The sequence below is a fragment of the Colossoma macropomum genome, unplaced genomic scaffold (assembly GCF_904425465.1).
Source record: "Colossoma macropomum unplaced genomic scaffold, Colossoma_macropomum, whole genome shotgun sequence".
Lineage (NCBI taxonomy): Eukaryota > Metazoa > Chordata > Actinopteri > Characiformes > Serrasalmidae > Colossoma > Colossoma macropomum.
The window spans coordinates 43392043-43407688 of record NW_023494787.1 but is presented as its reverse complement, the minus strand read 5'-3'; the positions used below and the strand labels follow the sequence as shown (position 1 = coordinate 43407688).

Below are 15646 nucleotides of genomic sequence, written 5' to 3'. Positions count from 1 at the left end.
GTTAGGATTAGAGCCAGGTTTAGAGTTAGAAAATAGTGTATATAGTAGATACACTATATTGCCCAAAGTATTCACTCACCCATCCAATTTATTGAATTCAGGTGTTCCAATCACTTCCATGGCCACAGGTGTATAAAACCAAGCACCTAGGCATGCAGACTGCTTCTACAAACATTTGTGGAAGAATGGGTCGCTCTCAGGAGCTCGGTGAATTCCAGCATGGTACTGTGATAGGATGGCACGTGTGCAACAAGTCCAGTCATGAAATTTCCTCACTAATAAATATTCCACAGTCAACTGTCAGTGGTATTATAACAAAGTGGAAGCGATTGGGAACGACAGCAACTCAGCCACGAAGTGGTAGGCCACGTAAAATGACGGGGTCAGCGAATGCTGAGGCGCATAGTGCGCAGAGGTCGCCAACTTTCTGCAGTCAATCGCTACAAACCTCCAAACTTCATGTGGCCTTCAGATTAGCTTAAGAACAGCATAGAGAGCTTCATGGAATGGGTTTCCATGGCCGAGCAGCTGCATCCAAGCCTTACATCACCAAGCGCAATGCAAAGCGTCAAATGCAGTGGTGTAAAGTGCCACCACTGGACTCTAGAGCAGTGGAGACGTGTTCTCTGGAGTGACGAATCACGCTTCTCCGCCTGGCAATCCGATGGATGACTCTGGGTTTGGCGGTTGCCAGGAGAACGGTACTTGTCTGACTGCATTGTGCCAAGTGTAAAGTTTGGTGGAGGGGGGATTATGGTGTGGGGTTGTTTTTCAGGAGTTGGGCTCGGCCCCTTAGTTCCAGTGAAAGGAACTCTTAATGCTTCAGCAGACCAAGAGATTTTGGACAATTTCATGCTCCCAACTTTGTGGGAACAGTTTGGGGATGGCCCCTTCCTGTTCCAACATGACTGCAAACCAGTGCACAAAGCAAGGTCCATAAAGACATGAATGAGCGAGTTTGGAGTGGAAGAACTTGACTGGCCTGTACAGAGTCCTGACCTCAACCCGATAGAACACGTTTGGGATGAATTAGAGCAGAGACTGCGAGCCAGGCCTTCTTGTCCAACATCAGTCTGACCTCACAAATGCTCTTCTGGAAGAATGGGCAAAAATTCCCATAAACACTCCTATACCTTGTGGAAAGTCTTCACAGAAGAGTTGAAGCTGTTATAGCTGCAAAGGGTGGGCCGACATCATATTACACCCTATGGATTAAGAATGGGATGTCACTCAAGTTCATATGCGTGTGAAAGCAGATGAGCGAATTCTTTTGGCAATATTGTGTATTTAGTTGAAGGTAACTTGAATGTGAATTAATTATCTACAAAGCATCTAAATTGGACTATCCAAAAAAAGTGTTACTCAGTGTGTTAGTATATATACTTCTACCCAGACAGACTGTCAAACTAAATACACTGACTCAAAGTTGCCTTTGTGTGTCTTCATTTTTATCTCAAGTGCCTCACTTAAAAGGGATTTTTGAATTGAAACAAGTCGTTCAGGATGGTTTGATGTAAAATGGTTTATTTTCAAGAAACTTCCTGAGTCTGGCTCTGACTCTGATTTCTTTACAGTACTGTTGTTAGGAACCCAGGGTCATGATATCTACAACAAAATGTATGATGTGTTCAATAACACACTTGTGTTAAGCATTTTAACACATTTTATGTCATATTGTTTTCTGTTTTAACACATTCTGTGTTGAAAGTAACACAAAATATGTTGTCTCTATCTAAACACTCCATTGTGTCAAGTTAGGGATAGAATGTGTTGTTAAAGTTTAGCTGTTTTATTTACTATCCAAAAGAGAAAAAATGAATAAAAAGGGTTTTAGGAGCTTTAGGAACAGGGAGCTTCACTAGGTGGGTCTTCATCAGCTTTCATAACGAAAGCAGCCTTAAATAAGAGGTTTGAGGCTCTTCCAACCAGCTGCACTGCTAGCCTCGACAAAATGTAAGTAGACTTTATTTTTATTTAAAACCACTTTCTCATTTTACTGGAGAGACAGAAAAATAATTTCAGAAAGAAAGTAAATCCAATGATACACATTAAAAAATCTAATTTGGAAAGTACTTAATCCAAACTTTTATACAATATGAAAAGACAAAGATTTTTATTATCATTGAAACAGAACGCATAACCCCAATTTTAAAAGGGTTCTTTAGTAAAGAGACTAAAGTTCTATTTAGAATTCTATTTAGAGTTCTATATAGAGCCATTTCATGCTTAATGGTTCTTTGCATGGTAAAATGGTTCTTCAGCTTGATGGAGAATGTGTTGTATATGGTTCTTCTATTACAATGTCAAGCTTTTAACAATAGAAGAACCCTTTTCGGTGCTTTATAGAAGAGTTTTCAAAAAAAATCTATATGGAGTCATATACAACACATTCTCCATCACTGAAGAACCATTTCACCATGAAAAGAGCTATTCAAGCATGAAACAGTGCTATTCTTTTTAAAAGTATACTTTTAGAATCGATTTTATTTATTTTTATTTAAATAATATCCTTTTTATTTGGATGCAAAATGTACTGCAGTTCTGGATTGACGCACGTGGGTTAATGACTGTAATCTAAGTCTTAGACCATATGACCATGTCTGAACGTTAACATGCTCTTTAATAAACTTCTTGCAGGATCTTCTTTGCAGGAGCGATTGTGTTGCTGTTGACTGTGACGGCAGAAGCCAGGGTTGGGTAAGCAGAAACCTCTCTGACTCTGCCTTTATTGAGATGCCTCAGAGGCCTTCATTACCAGTCTGGTCTAGTCCAGGTGTCAGCAAATAGGTTTGACCTGGCGCCAAATTCTCAGAAGGGGGTGGTGTTAGCATTCAAAAAGCTTTGTGTGTGTCATTGAAAGACAAAACTTGCTTGACAACTAGCACACAAGGCAATGCTGAAGGATGTATTGAAGCATTTTTAATACAACCCTATTTCCAAAAAAGTTGGGATGTTGTGAAAAATGTAAATAAAAACAAAATGCAATGATGTGCAGATCATTTAACCCCTATAATTAATTGAAAATAGTACAAAGACAACATATCAAATGTTGACACTAAGGAATTTTATTGATTTTTGAAAAATGTAAGCCCATTTTGAATTTAATGCTAACAACACGTTCCAAAAAAGTTGGGATGGGGGCAACAAAAGGCTGGTAAGGTTGTGAAATGCTTAAAAAAAACATCTGGTGGTTAATTGGCAGCAGGTCAATAACATGATTGGGTATAAAGTTAGCATCTCCGAGAGGCTGAGTCTTTCAGAAGTAAAGATGAGGAGGGGTTCACCACTCTGTGAAAGACTGCACGATTAAATAGTGCAACAATTCAAGAATAACATTTCTCAACATAAAATAGCCAAGAACTTGTGCTTTTCATCATCTGCAGTACATAATATTAAAAGAAATCTCTGTATGTAAGGGACAAGGCCAAAAACCAGTATTTGCTGGCTGTGATCTTTGGGCCTTCAGAAGGCATTGCATTAAAAACCGCAAATAATGAAAAAAAAATGAGTTTTAGGCCAAAATATTTCCTCACAACTATGTCCCAGGCATCCGGCAGCAAATTAGCAAACATTTTATGAAAATGTACTTTCTGTGATGTTTTATTTTAACACACTTCAGACGTCTGGTTCCTATCAAAACCACTGTAAACCACTCTGACTCTGTACGTTTCTCTAAATGGAGCATCTCACATCAAACCACTCTGATTGACTTTGCTTGCTTCTAATAGATTAAATTATCCAGACATTTTGAACAATTTGTGAAATTTCTGTTTGTTTATGTACTGTAGCTTACACAGCAATGTTTGAGGGATCTGATTGCATATTACTGCACAGTTATTACCAAACGAACCCTGCCGAGCAATAAAGGTGCTTATTTCTGTCTTGGCACTGAAGAAAGGCTGAAAAAGAAGAAAGACTCCTGCTGAAACTGTAAAGGCTGTGCTGCTGTTGCTCCTCTAGAGTTTGACTTTTAACATTTAAGAAACAGGGGGCTTCACTTGCTGCCCTGTAGCGTGAGCTCATGATGATATTGAGTACAGCTGGGATTATGTTTCATCTGGCAATGGCCAGTGTGAGCTGAGTTTAGATCATTCGGTCCAGTATTAGTTAACACTGTTTTCCAGGCTCATTTTTTGTGCCACATACACAAAAAAGATCTTCCTCAAAACAAAGAACATGCACTTTTATAATCTTCAAAAAAACTTCCCCCTGCTTTAGGACTCTAACCTAACATAACCACACCTGTATTAGTGCGAGAACCACTGATAGCTCACACAACATGGGTGGGTGGGACAGAATTCCCACCAGAACTTGATATTTCCCAAGGATTGAATTGTTGGTGTGAAACTGACCCAATGGATAAAAGATGTTAGTAAATCTGAAGACAACAGGAGGGCTGGAGAAACTTATTGAGTCAAAACAACTATATAATAGTAAAATTACTCATATCGAAGGTGTGGATCCAAACAAACTACCAAAGGGTTAAAGAGGAACTCTTTTCCAAAATTCTACATAATTAAATGGTTGAGATGTAAACAAAGTCATTGAGAGCGGTTTGGTGTGAAACGCTCCATTCTAGAGAAACTTGCTGAGTCAGAATTGTTCACAGTGGTGGTGACAGGAACCACTGAAGGGCTGAATGTCTCTAAAAGCTCTCTCATGGGAAGCTACTAGACAAAATGATTGTGAATAAACGGCCTGATGCCTGAGACATTGTTTTATGATAGTCTCACAAAAAGCTTTTGCCATAAAATGTATTTTAAAGATACAAATCGGGCAGAGAGGTATATGCAGAACAGTGTACACTCTCAAAAAACAAAGTTATGAAACTGTCACTGGGGCAGTACCCCTCTTGTCACTGGGGTGGGACCCTCAAGGACCCATCTCAGTACCTTTAGTCAGGGAACATAACTGTACCATAATCTACTGAAATGATATTTTCTGAGTTGTACTGACTCCACACACCCCGTCTCATCTCCAGGCTTTTTACTTTATTGTTCTGTTTTAAAACATTTGGTTATGAAAAGGTACAAATATGAACTTTTCATCTGAGTGAAACTTATTTAGGGTTGACAACCGTACCTTAAAACCACTGTTATACCTTTGAGGGAACATTAACAGACACATGTAGGTTCACTGTTGTAGACATGGTGACCCCTGGTTCCTGTCACCACCACCCCAAACCACTCTGAGTGACTCTGTTTACATCTCAAACGGTGAATTATGTTGACCTCTTTATTAATCCGTAGACTCCCCCTTTAAATGACAGGCACAAACCGCTGTGTCATGTCGCGGACGTGTAAGTCCAAACCTAAAACCCGCATTTCTTCGAGGCTATTCGATCCATTTCATAATCTGCTTCACAAAAGACTAAAAAACTGATTCGTTAGGTAAGAATTGATGCATCATTTGTGTAACTCCTCACTTAGGATGTTTTGAAACAGCCACGACTGGAACCCAGTTCCAGATGACTTTCTCACACCAGCGTTACGGCAAACCACGCCCACCTCGCTAGGATTGGCTAGTAGAGGAGACTCCCGCGCTAGGATTGACTGAAAGCTCATAGCTCGCCGAACCTACTATCCAATCGTAGCGTGCGAGGCGGGGCGTGTCCGAAAACGGGTGGGAAAAACAACGTGTTGAGTGTTTTTATGTAAGACGGTTACATGAACAGGGAGCTTCACTGGGTGGGTCTTCATCAGCTTTCATAACAAAAGCGGCCTTAAATAAGAGGCTGGAGGCTCTTCGCATTTCATCCGACCAGCTGCACTGCTAGCCTCGACAAAATGTAAGTAGACTTTATTTTTATTTAAAACCACTTTCTCATTTTACTGGAGAGACAGAAAAATAATTTCAATTTAAGTAAAAAAGTAAATCCAATGATACACATTAAAAAATCTAATTTGGAAAGTACTTAATCCAAACTTTTATACAATATGAAAAGACAACGATTTTTATCATCATTGAAACAGAACGCATAACCCCAGTTTTAAAAGGGTTCTTTAGTAAAGAGACTAAAGTTCTATTTAGAATTCTATTTAGAGTTCTATATAGAGCCATTTCATGCTTAATGGTTCTTTGCATGGTAAAATGGTTCTTCAGCTTGATGGAGAATGTGTTGTATATGGTTCTTCTATTACAATGTCAAGCTTTTAACAATAGAAGAACCCTTTTCGGTGCTTTATAGAAGAGTTTTCAAAAAAAATCTATATGGAGTCATATACAACACATTCTCCATCACTGAAGAACCATTTCACCATGAAAAGAGCTATTCAAGCATGAAACAGTGCTATTAGAACTCTACATAGAACCTTTCCCTTCACTAAAGCACTCCTGAAGAACCATCTTTTTAAAAGTATACTTTTAGAATCAATTTTATTTATTTTACATGATAAATACTATACTTTTTACTATAATTTGGAAAGTACTTAATCCAAACTTTTATGCAGTATGAAGATTTTTATCACATCAATGATGGTGATCATTGAAACAGAATGCATAACCCCAATTTTAAAAGGGTTCTTTGGTTCTATTTAGAATTCTATTTAGAATTCTATAAAGAGCCATTTCATGCATGTTATCTGCATGGTAAAATGGTTCTTCAGATTGATGGAGAATGTGTTGTATATGGTTCTCTGTAGTACCAAAATGAGTTCTTTATTTATTACAATGTGAAGCTAGTAACAACAGACGAACCTCTTTTTGGTGCTTTATAGAGCAATTTTCAAAAAAGGTTCTATATAGTATCACTGATACTCCTATGTTCATCTTTGAAACAGAATGCATAACCCCACTCTTAAAAAGCGTTCTTTAGTAAAGAGACTGGTTCTATTTAGAACCATGAGTTCTTTATAGAGCCATTTCATGCTTAATGGTTCTTTGCATGGTAAATTTGTTGTTCAGCTTGATGGAGAATGTGTTGTATATGGTTCCATGTAGTAGCAAAATGAGTTCTTCTATTACAATGTCAAGCTTTTAACAATAGAAGAACTCTTTTCGGTGCTTTATTGAAGAGTTTTCAAAAAAAGTCTATATGGAGTCATATACAACACATTCTCCATCACTGAAGAACCATTTCACCATGAAAAGAACTATTCAAGCATGAAACAGTGCTATTAGAACTCTACATAGAACCTTTCCCTTCACTAAAGCACTCCTGAAGAACCATCTTTTTAAAAGTATACTTTTAGAATCAATGTTATTTATTTTTATTTAAATACTATCCTTTTTATTTGGATGCAAAATGTACTGCAATTCTGGATTGACGCACGTGGGTTAATGACTGTAATCTAAGTCTTAGACCATATGACCATGTCTGAACGTTAACATGCTCTTTAATAAACTTCTTGCAGGATCTTCTTTGCAGGAGCGATTGTGTTGCTGTTGACTGTGACGGCAGAAGCCAGGGTTGGGTAAGCAGAAACCTCTCTGACTCTGCCTTTATTGAGATGCCTCAGAGGCCTTCATTACCAGTCTGGTCTAGTCCAGGGGTCATCAAATAGGTTTGACCTGGCGCCAAATTCTCAGAAGGGGGTGGTGTTAGCATTCAAAAAGCTTTGTGCGTGTTGTTGAAAGACAAAACTTGCTTGAACCCACACAAGGCAATGCTGAAGGATGTATTGAAGCATTCAGAGTAAAAATGCAACATTAAAAGTGTTGCCACACATGCTAGTAACCCTAGTGGAACAGTAAATGTACACCATAGTTAGTTTAGTGCTAACATTGCAAATCCCATAGAGGCACTAAAGGGAGCATTATTCTTGCGGTGGTCCAAATGAGAAAAATGTACCCTGATAAGTAACAAAGAAAGAACAATATGTCTTTGTCTCTTACCAAAATGCTTAATCAACATGTTTGATCTGCAATGAAACAATTGCTATCATAAACAGTAGGCATCAAGCGGGCTCATGTAGCCTTTTTGACACACTGTACAGCCCACCTGCTTGTCCCCAGTATGTGCTTATGTACCCCTTTTAGTTTTTCAGGTATATCGCATGGCACAAATTATGAATAGGTGTTATAAATATAGGTTATACATTTCTACATTTTTATTTCAATCATACTGTGGTAAATTACCCAGCAACCTTTTGGTTTAAGCTTGCTTTGGGCTTTGGGTTCAAGGGTTTAAGGTTATGGTTAAGTCTAGGGCTTAAAGATTAGTCGTTTTTGTATCAAAATCACCATTTGAAAGAAGGCAATTTTCTAATTGCAAGAACTGCAGCTTTAATTATAGCCTACATTACTAACAACATTTTTAGTTTTCAAAAGCAACTAAACACCCGAGTGCTGTGACATCACAACTATAACTAATTGGTGGCTAGGCGTACAATGTCAAACGTCCAAGTCTCAAGCCAGACAAAGTGAATACTGTCGTCTTCCTGGCCAAAATAACAGGTCTGGACCTTAATTTAAACTAAATAATCGTAATCTATATTGTGGTCACAATATTAATCAGAAAAATTGCAATTAGATATTTTCCCCAAAGTATTCAGCCCTAGTAAGACAGGTTAATGAGAATATAGAGTTATGAGGCCAAACAGCATAAATAGAGTAAAAACACAACAGAAACTTATTCAGTCATTGTGTTTAAAAGTACACTGTGTAGCAATGCTGTTAGAAGATCACACACTGCTACCATCCTAATATAATGCTACATCTCAACTTTTACTCCTCAGCAACTCTACTGAACCCAACTCCTTCTGCACGGAGACCAAGGAGTGCTTGCTGTTTGATTTGATTTGCGAGGGAGACGGATATGAGGTGAGTTCCAGAACAGATGTTTAGAAAACTACAGACCGGAGGACAATAAGTCTTACTGTCCTCCCCCACTCACTCACTCACTCACTCACTCACATTTAGCAGGCTCCACCAGGGGGGCACAATAAGCAATCAAAAGCTTTTGATGCTTAATAAGACTTTGTATCAGTGATACCATCCTTGTTCATAGGTGCGCCACTATGAGGCTTCCAAATGGGTGGCCACTGAGGTCAACTCTCACTTCATGGAGTTTGCAGTAATGAGAGCTTTCAGAAAACTTTTCAAGTATATCACTGGTGAAAATGAAGCAGGTGAGTTCACAAACTCAATTTTGTGAATGGCTGTCGAGAGAGATAGAGACAGAGAGAGGGAGAGAGAGACAGTGGTAATTGTGGGCGATGTACCAAAGATATAACATGACGATACATGATAAATTATCACGATATTTAGTTTTGTGCTCAAATGGGAATGGACGAAATGCACCAGCAAAACTGTAGTGCCTGTAGTGTTTTAATTCAGAAGTAAAAGGAGGAAAATCAAACAACTTGTCAAAATAAATTAAGAAAATAAGGTGATGTCATACTGAACATCCAATTAGATACTATATGCAGATTATGTACTTACTACTCTCTGGTTGTTGTTTTTCACAGGCTCTCTATATGTGAGAGCTACATATACACAGAAAAAACGTATCATTATGTAATCACAGTAATGATAACAGAGACATTTTACACGGTATATCTTTTCCTGCACATATATTACTAAGCTTTTTTTTATATTTGTAGGTGTTAAGATTGAAATGACAGCCCCAGTAATCACTAAAGTGAAAGAGGACGGGGGCATGTTGGACCAATCAGTCTACATTCTCAGCTTTCTCTTGCCCTCTGCCTACCAGAACTCTGCTCCCGAACCCACTGACAGCACAGTGAGTCTACAGGACAAAATCACAGCACTCACTCTAAAATTCTTCAGTAATATGACACTTTCCTAATGATTTCATCTGCTTTATTTATCAGGTGTATCTCACTGACATGCCGGACATGAATGTGTATGTGAAGACTTATGGAGGCTGGACGGTATCGGCGACAGCTAAATTTTATTCGTATCGCCTGAAACAGTTGCTGGACAAAGTCAAAGCCTCTTACAACAAAGAGTACCATTACAATGTCGGCTATAACAGGTACTGGGGTCATAATCAGTTTTTTTTCCACCGTTCAGAATCATTTGTAAAGGGGCTGTATTCTGTTTTTCTTGGAATTTAGTTTTTTCCCCGAGATTCATTAATGAACGTTGTCTGGTTTTATGTACTACAAACTACAAACAATGACAGACCAGGGGACAATAACTCCTACTCTCCTCACTCACATACTCACTCAAACACATTTGGCAGGCTAAAACGTCTCCACAAGGAGGCACCATTAGCAATCAAAGGCATAAGTTCATTTTCCCATTTTCCACCCTCTCTTCATCCCTTAGAAATGAGGCAGGTGTTACAGTGCCTTTAAGACTGATATATGTAAATTACCTCTGTTTTGCATGGCTGTCTTATATTGTGCCCATTCAAAAAGCAGTCCAGGATGAAACATAATAATAGAAAATAAACAAAAATGATTCATATTGAAGTTATAAGGAGTTATAACTTCAATATGGATCATTTTTGCTTATTTTGTATCTATTTACTGTACTGTAGGGAGTAAATTGTATGTTTTTAAATTTTTGCAGTGCTTACAATATATCTCAGAAAAAGCGAGGAAAATGCTGTTTTGCATGTTATACACCCCTTAAAAGTAATATGTGACTGGAGGAACTGTTTACATAGTAGTGGAAAGTAAACAAATAAAACAATACACATTTTTATATTTAAAAATAGCCCACGACCTTACTTTGCCCCAGAATGAGCGCACACTCTTCTAAAAATCACTTATTCACATAATAACAGGCCCTAAGAAACAACAACTTCAGAATGATTTAATACTTAATGTTAATAATTACATTGTAGTTACATAAGCATTAATAAATGGTACCATTTGAAATATAGACTATATGACAAATTAATAATTATTTTGAATTGTAGAAATTTGATCATTAATTATAGTTTGTTTAATTATAGTTATTTTACTTAGTTGATACTCATAACTCAAACCATGTATAGCCTGAAGTAGTAAGCATTTTCTTATTTACATTTCATAATAATTTTGATTGAATTGTCTATGTTCTGTTTTAAATGATCAGTGTTTAGTAGGTATTTACTATCTTTGTGATGCATAAACTTTTCAGCGATTAGTTAACCATTATTAACCCCTTAAATGCCCAGGTCCTGCCGGCGGGCCTAAAGTTTTACTACACGCTTCAATAACTGAAGAACAGCTCAGCCACACTCTTAAAAAAATGGTTCTTCAAGGGTTCTTTAGTAAAGAAAATGGTTCTATATAGAACAACGAATACTCAAAGAACCCTCTGCATGTTTAAAGGGTTCTTTACATCATTAAATATTTTTTCTTCAGATTGATAAAGAATGTGTTGGATATGGTTCTAAGGGTTCTTCTTTTGGTACGATGTCAATCTTGCAACAATGGAAGAACCAAAAAGTTTCTATATAGAACCGTCTACAGCACATTCTCCATCAATCTGAAGAACGCTTTCACAACGCAAAGAACCCTTTAATCATGCAAGGAGTCCTTTGAGTGTTCATGGTCTGTATAAAACCATGCTCTCTATTAAAGAACCCTTGAAAAACCATAATTTTAAGTGTGCTGCTGAATCCCTGTAGTTACTGAAAAATAAGCCTTAGTATGTAATATGCCTGTGATTTTAAGGGGTTAAGTAGTTAAACATACTTTGAACATGAAAACATTAGGGCCCCGTAATAAAGATGTGACTTTATAATGTATTTATGCAGACATATTGTTTTGTTATTGGAATAATAATACAGTGAATGGGCTGATAGAATTGGTGCAAAATTTGCTGGGAAAAAATTAATTCCCATTAAGTTAAGTATGTTTTTCCATCTCCTAAAAAGTTACCATTTTGGAGATAAGGTTTTTGAAGACAAGGTTTTTTCTGATGGCAACGAATTATTAATAATCATTCAAAAACAATTAAAGAGGGTTTACATTGCTGTTTATATTGGCCACTTTTACTGAATGTCATCATAATCATTATTGATTAATGATTCATTAAAAAGTCATGTAATTTCCCAAATTGATGCAGTAGAATTGCTACTTTCAGATCAAAGCATCACAACGCATCAATAGGCATACACACTTAAAAATGATGGTTCTTTAAGGGTTCTTTAGTAAAGACAATGGTTCTATATACAATGGTTCTGTGTTTGGATATGTTTTCAGTCCAATGAAGCTGATGAACAGACATAATGAGGTGTGGTACGTGGTTGAAGGAACGCCTGTGTGTTCCGCATCTGAGTAATGTTCCACTTCTTCCTGGTCTGAGGTAAAGCAGGACCCGTCTCACAAACCTTTTGTTTCTGTACAGCATTGAAAAATGAGTGAAGAGTTTTACATGAGAAGCTCAATCCTGATTTATTTATTTATTTTCCATTTCAGATGTATGGCAAGCTGCAGAGCGCTCCTCTACAGACCTGTAAAGCAAGTCGGCTTACTTCTGCGAACTTTGTTGAAAGACCCTAGAAGTCTTGTCACACTTTCTACTATTTGATAACCCACTAATATCTTTATGACACTTTTTCTATGCAACTGACTATGCAACATTTGCTAAATAAATCAATAATTAAAACAGGTGTGTCATGTTTCATTTTTCATTCGTTTTAAATTCTAAACTGTTCAATTTGATTTAAGTGAATATAGTGTGACCACAGTATATAATACAATACTGTCTTGGAAGAACAATGACAGCAGGGGTCACTATTTGGCACTGCAGCAGGAGCCTGGCCGCTTCCTATTTCTCCCGTTGTCAAAAGCATGACTGCAAAACACCAGAGGGCGCCCGTGAGAGGGATGAATGGGGATGAATGGAGCTAAACAGCTAAAAACAAAAAATTAAAATAGTTTCTAACCACGTCTCAATGACCTTCCCTTCATTTTAGAAAGTAGAAGGATGTATCACACCAAAAAGCAAAGACAGCAGTATTTTTCCCTTTTTTCTGCAGTAAACGAGTCTTGGGCAAAAAGAAGTCCTTCTGCCCAAAACTGAGTGCTGATTGGTTGGCATTACTACTACTGAGTGATGATTAGTTGGTGAGTAGAGCAGCTGATTGACTGAGTGAAGTGGCTCGTGCTCACTGACATCATGAACAGACAATCAAAATCATGACTTACAAGAAATATTACTGTTTTTTAAAATTATTATTATTATTCTGACCCTCTAAGCTTCACATATGAGAAGACTGAGTGAGAACTGATTGTCCTTTCTGCAGTCTGTTGATTCTGACATTATGGTATAGCACACACTCACACACACACACTCATGAAACTATTCAGATCCAGCCTGCATCTACCTACCCTGCCACAATGGTGGATCACCCATAAGACACAGACCAAGCTGCTAACCACCATAACGTATTCCCCATAGAGGGCGCTGTTGATTAAGCAATCAGCTCACTCCAGACATCCTTCTGCTTGAGGTAAGTGGGGAAAAAAATGGAGTTCATTTTTGTTCACTGTAAAGGACGTTGGTCTGATATGAAAATCATGTGTACCCCTTTTAATTTTGTGCAAATCTGTTTTATTTTGTTGACCTGTCCTCCAGATCGAACTACTTTGCTTAACAGGTGTCTAAACTTAGGCGCAGGCAATAAAAAATATATCATGATACTTTGAGACACGTTCATGATACACAATATGCATCACGATATTTAGTTTTTCTGAACAGACAAAATAGAACCTGTGTAGTCTATAAAAAAACCCTATAATAAAAATAAGAAACTTGCAGCTACAGTGATTTTACAAGCTGGACTGCACTGAATCCAGTTGATCCAGGAGATATTATAATATATTACCAGTTATGGGAGAGTAGCTAAATAGTGTGCTACTTTTCATAGTTAGCTACAATTATTTGTAGCTAATAGCTGTAGCGCTACAGTTTTGTGAAATGTAGCTAATAGCTGTAGCACCAACAAATTTTTGTGTAGCTATAGTGATCATTTTCGCTACAATTTTCACTACAGGCTTCAGACAATCCGTGCAAAATCTGAACCACTGAACACGGCCGCTATCCGGGCTGGTGGCGATTGTGCAAACCTGACAATTCGAGCAAACGGTCACATGCTGCCCCCACGCGCTGATCACCCCTTACTAGCAGGCTTAGCTCAGAGGCCGGCAGCCAAATTTTGAAAAGAAAAGCAATTTCAACAAAAATGAAACCACCTTGGGAACCACAACATTTTATGTCCATTTTACCATCTTGGTAAGTATGTCAGTATGTGCTGATGTGTGGGTACAGGCTAAAAATACAAACAAAAACGCAGACTCACTTTGCTCTGCTTTAACCTTTAGCTCAGCTATAGCTGCTTTTCTCGCACCTCAGTCAGGAAACTTCTCTACGAGTTTCTTGTAAAATGTCTTTTAATGTTCGACTTTTACGAGGCTGAAGTCGCGTCTCATTCTCCAGCTTCTCGTTCGAATTGTCCCATTCCACCTTAAGTGGTGCCTGAGGGACCAGATTGTACTGCTGCATCATTTACTGTGGAACTGGAAAATGCGAAAGAGAAGCTGGAGAATGAGAAGCGACTTCAGCTCCGCAACTTGTTTCAGATTAAACATATGAGGAAACCAGCTGGAGTGATTATAAATGCAAATAATCCCGTCCATCTCCAAATTATCTATGTTCGTCTTAAATCTCTCTCTTTGCCGTTTCGTTATCTGAGTTGCTGTGTGTCCAGCAGTCTGCGCTTCAGTCTTCAGCGTTAAAGGTTGGTGAATTAGCAGTTATGTGTTAACTCCAGCGTTTAAGACCGTTTATTATGAAAACTGTGGTAGAACTGTGTGTTATAACGATTTTACAGTAAAGGATGATTATGTTACTTTACCTAAAAATCTAGTTCTGTTGTGGAGTCGCAACAGCTCTGCAGCAGTGGAGAGATTATTCAGGCCTGATTCTCACCCCAAACAGAACCAAGGTCACTGCTGAGGATTTTGAGGCTGTTGTTTAACAAAGGACTCTGAATGTCATGTCTGTACAGATCTTGCTGAAATGTTTAAACTGGAGCAGTTTTATTTCAATTTTACTTTAAATTTTTGTTGGATATCACGCTTTTGGTTGTGTAAGTTTGATTGTTGGTTACACTTAATCTTACTTTTTGGTGATCTTTTTGTGTATTTGCAGCTATGCTGAATAAAGAGTTACAAGATCAATTGGCAGCCCAGTTGTGGAATCACCTTTTACTGCACTTTTGCTTGGACACATTGAATGAAATAGGGTTTGCTCAAAGAAAAATAAATGACAAAGTGCAGAAACTAAGAACAAAAGAGTTCACATTGCATTCTGAATCATGTACTTCGCTATTGTTCGCACTATCAGAAATAAGGAACTCCATATCAAATCTGTTAGAATAGGTATCTGTTCACCACGTCAAGTCATCTCGTTCTGAATAATCTGTCACCCTTGAACTGCTTTATCTCTTTTGACGTCAGGCGTCTTATAATCCAGATCACCTAAACTGGCTGCCTTGGTATGCCAGTTTTATTGCCAATGTCAAAGGTGGTGCTACAGTTTAGTGTTTCACAATTAATCACTAACACTAATCAGCAGAAACAGCGATTATTACTATGGAAAATACTGATTATAGTGTAAGAAGTCATGTACCATACATTGTGTTCAAGAAGCTCCAGTAACACTGGTGTTACAGTTTCTCAAAAGTTTGGAATCATTTATCATATTTACTTTTTGTACAATAACTGTACAATGATAACTC

The 15646-nt window shown here is 37.8% G+C and overlaps 1 protein-coding gene across 2 annotated transcripts; it reads left to right on the top strand.

The window, feature by feature from the left end:
* Nucleotides 1–1921: 1921 nt before the first annotated feature.
* On the top strand, nt 1922–12510 carry soul5 (heme-binding protein soul5). 2 transcript variants are annotated; one of them, XM_036567503.1, is made up of 8 exons: nt 1922–1953; nt 7353–7412; nt 8676–8760; nt 8948–9068; nt 9543–9682; nt 9774–9937; nt 12105–12207; nt 12321–12510. In XM_036567503.1, coding segments are annotated over exons 1-7 (651 nt in total). In that variant the 5' UTR covers nt 1922–1951; the 3' UTR covers nt 12184–12207; nt 12321–12510. The 2 variants fall into 2 exon arrangements, with proteins under 2 accessions (XP_036423396.1, XP_036423395.1); XM_036567502.1 differs by lacking the exon at nt 1922–1953 and adding an exon at nt 5668–5788.
* Nucleotides 12511–15646: the final 3136 nt, after the last annotated feature.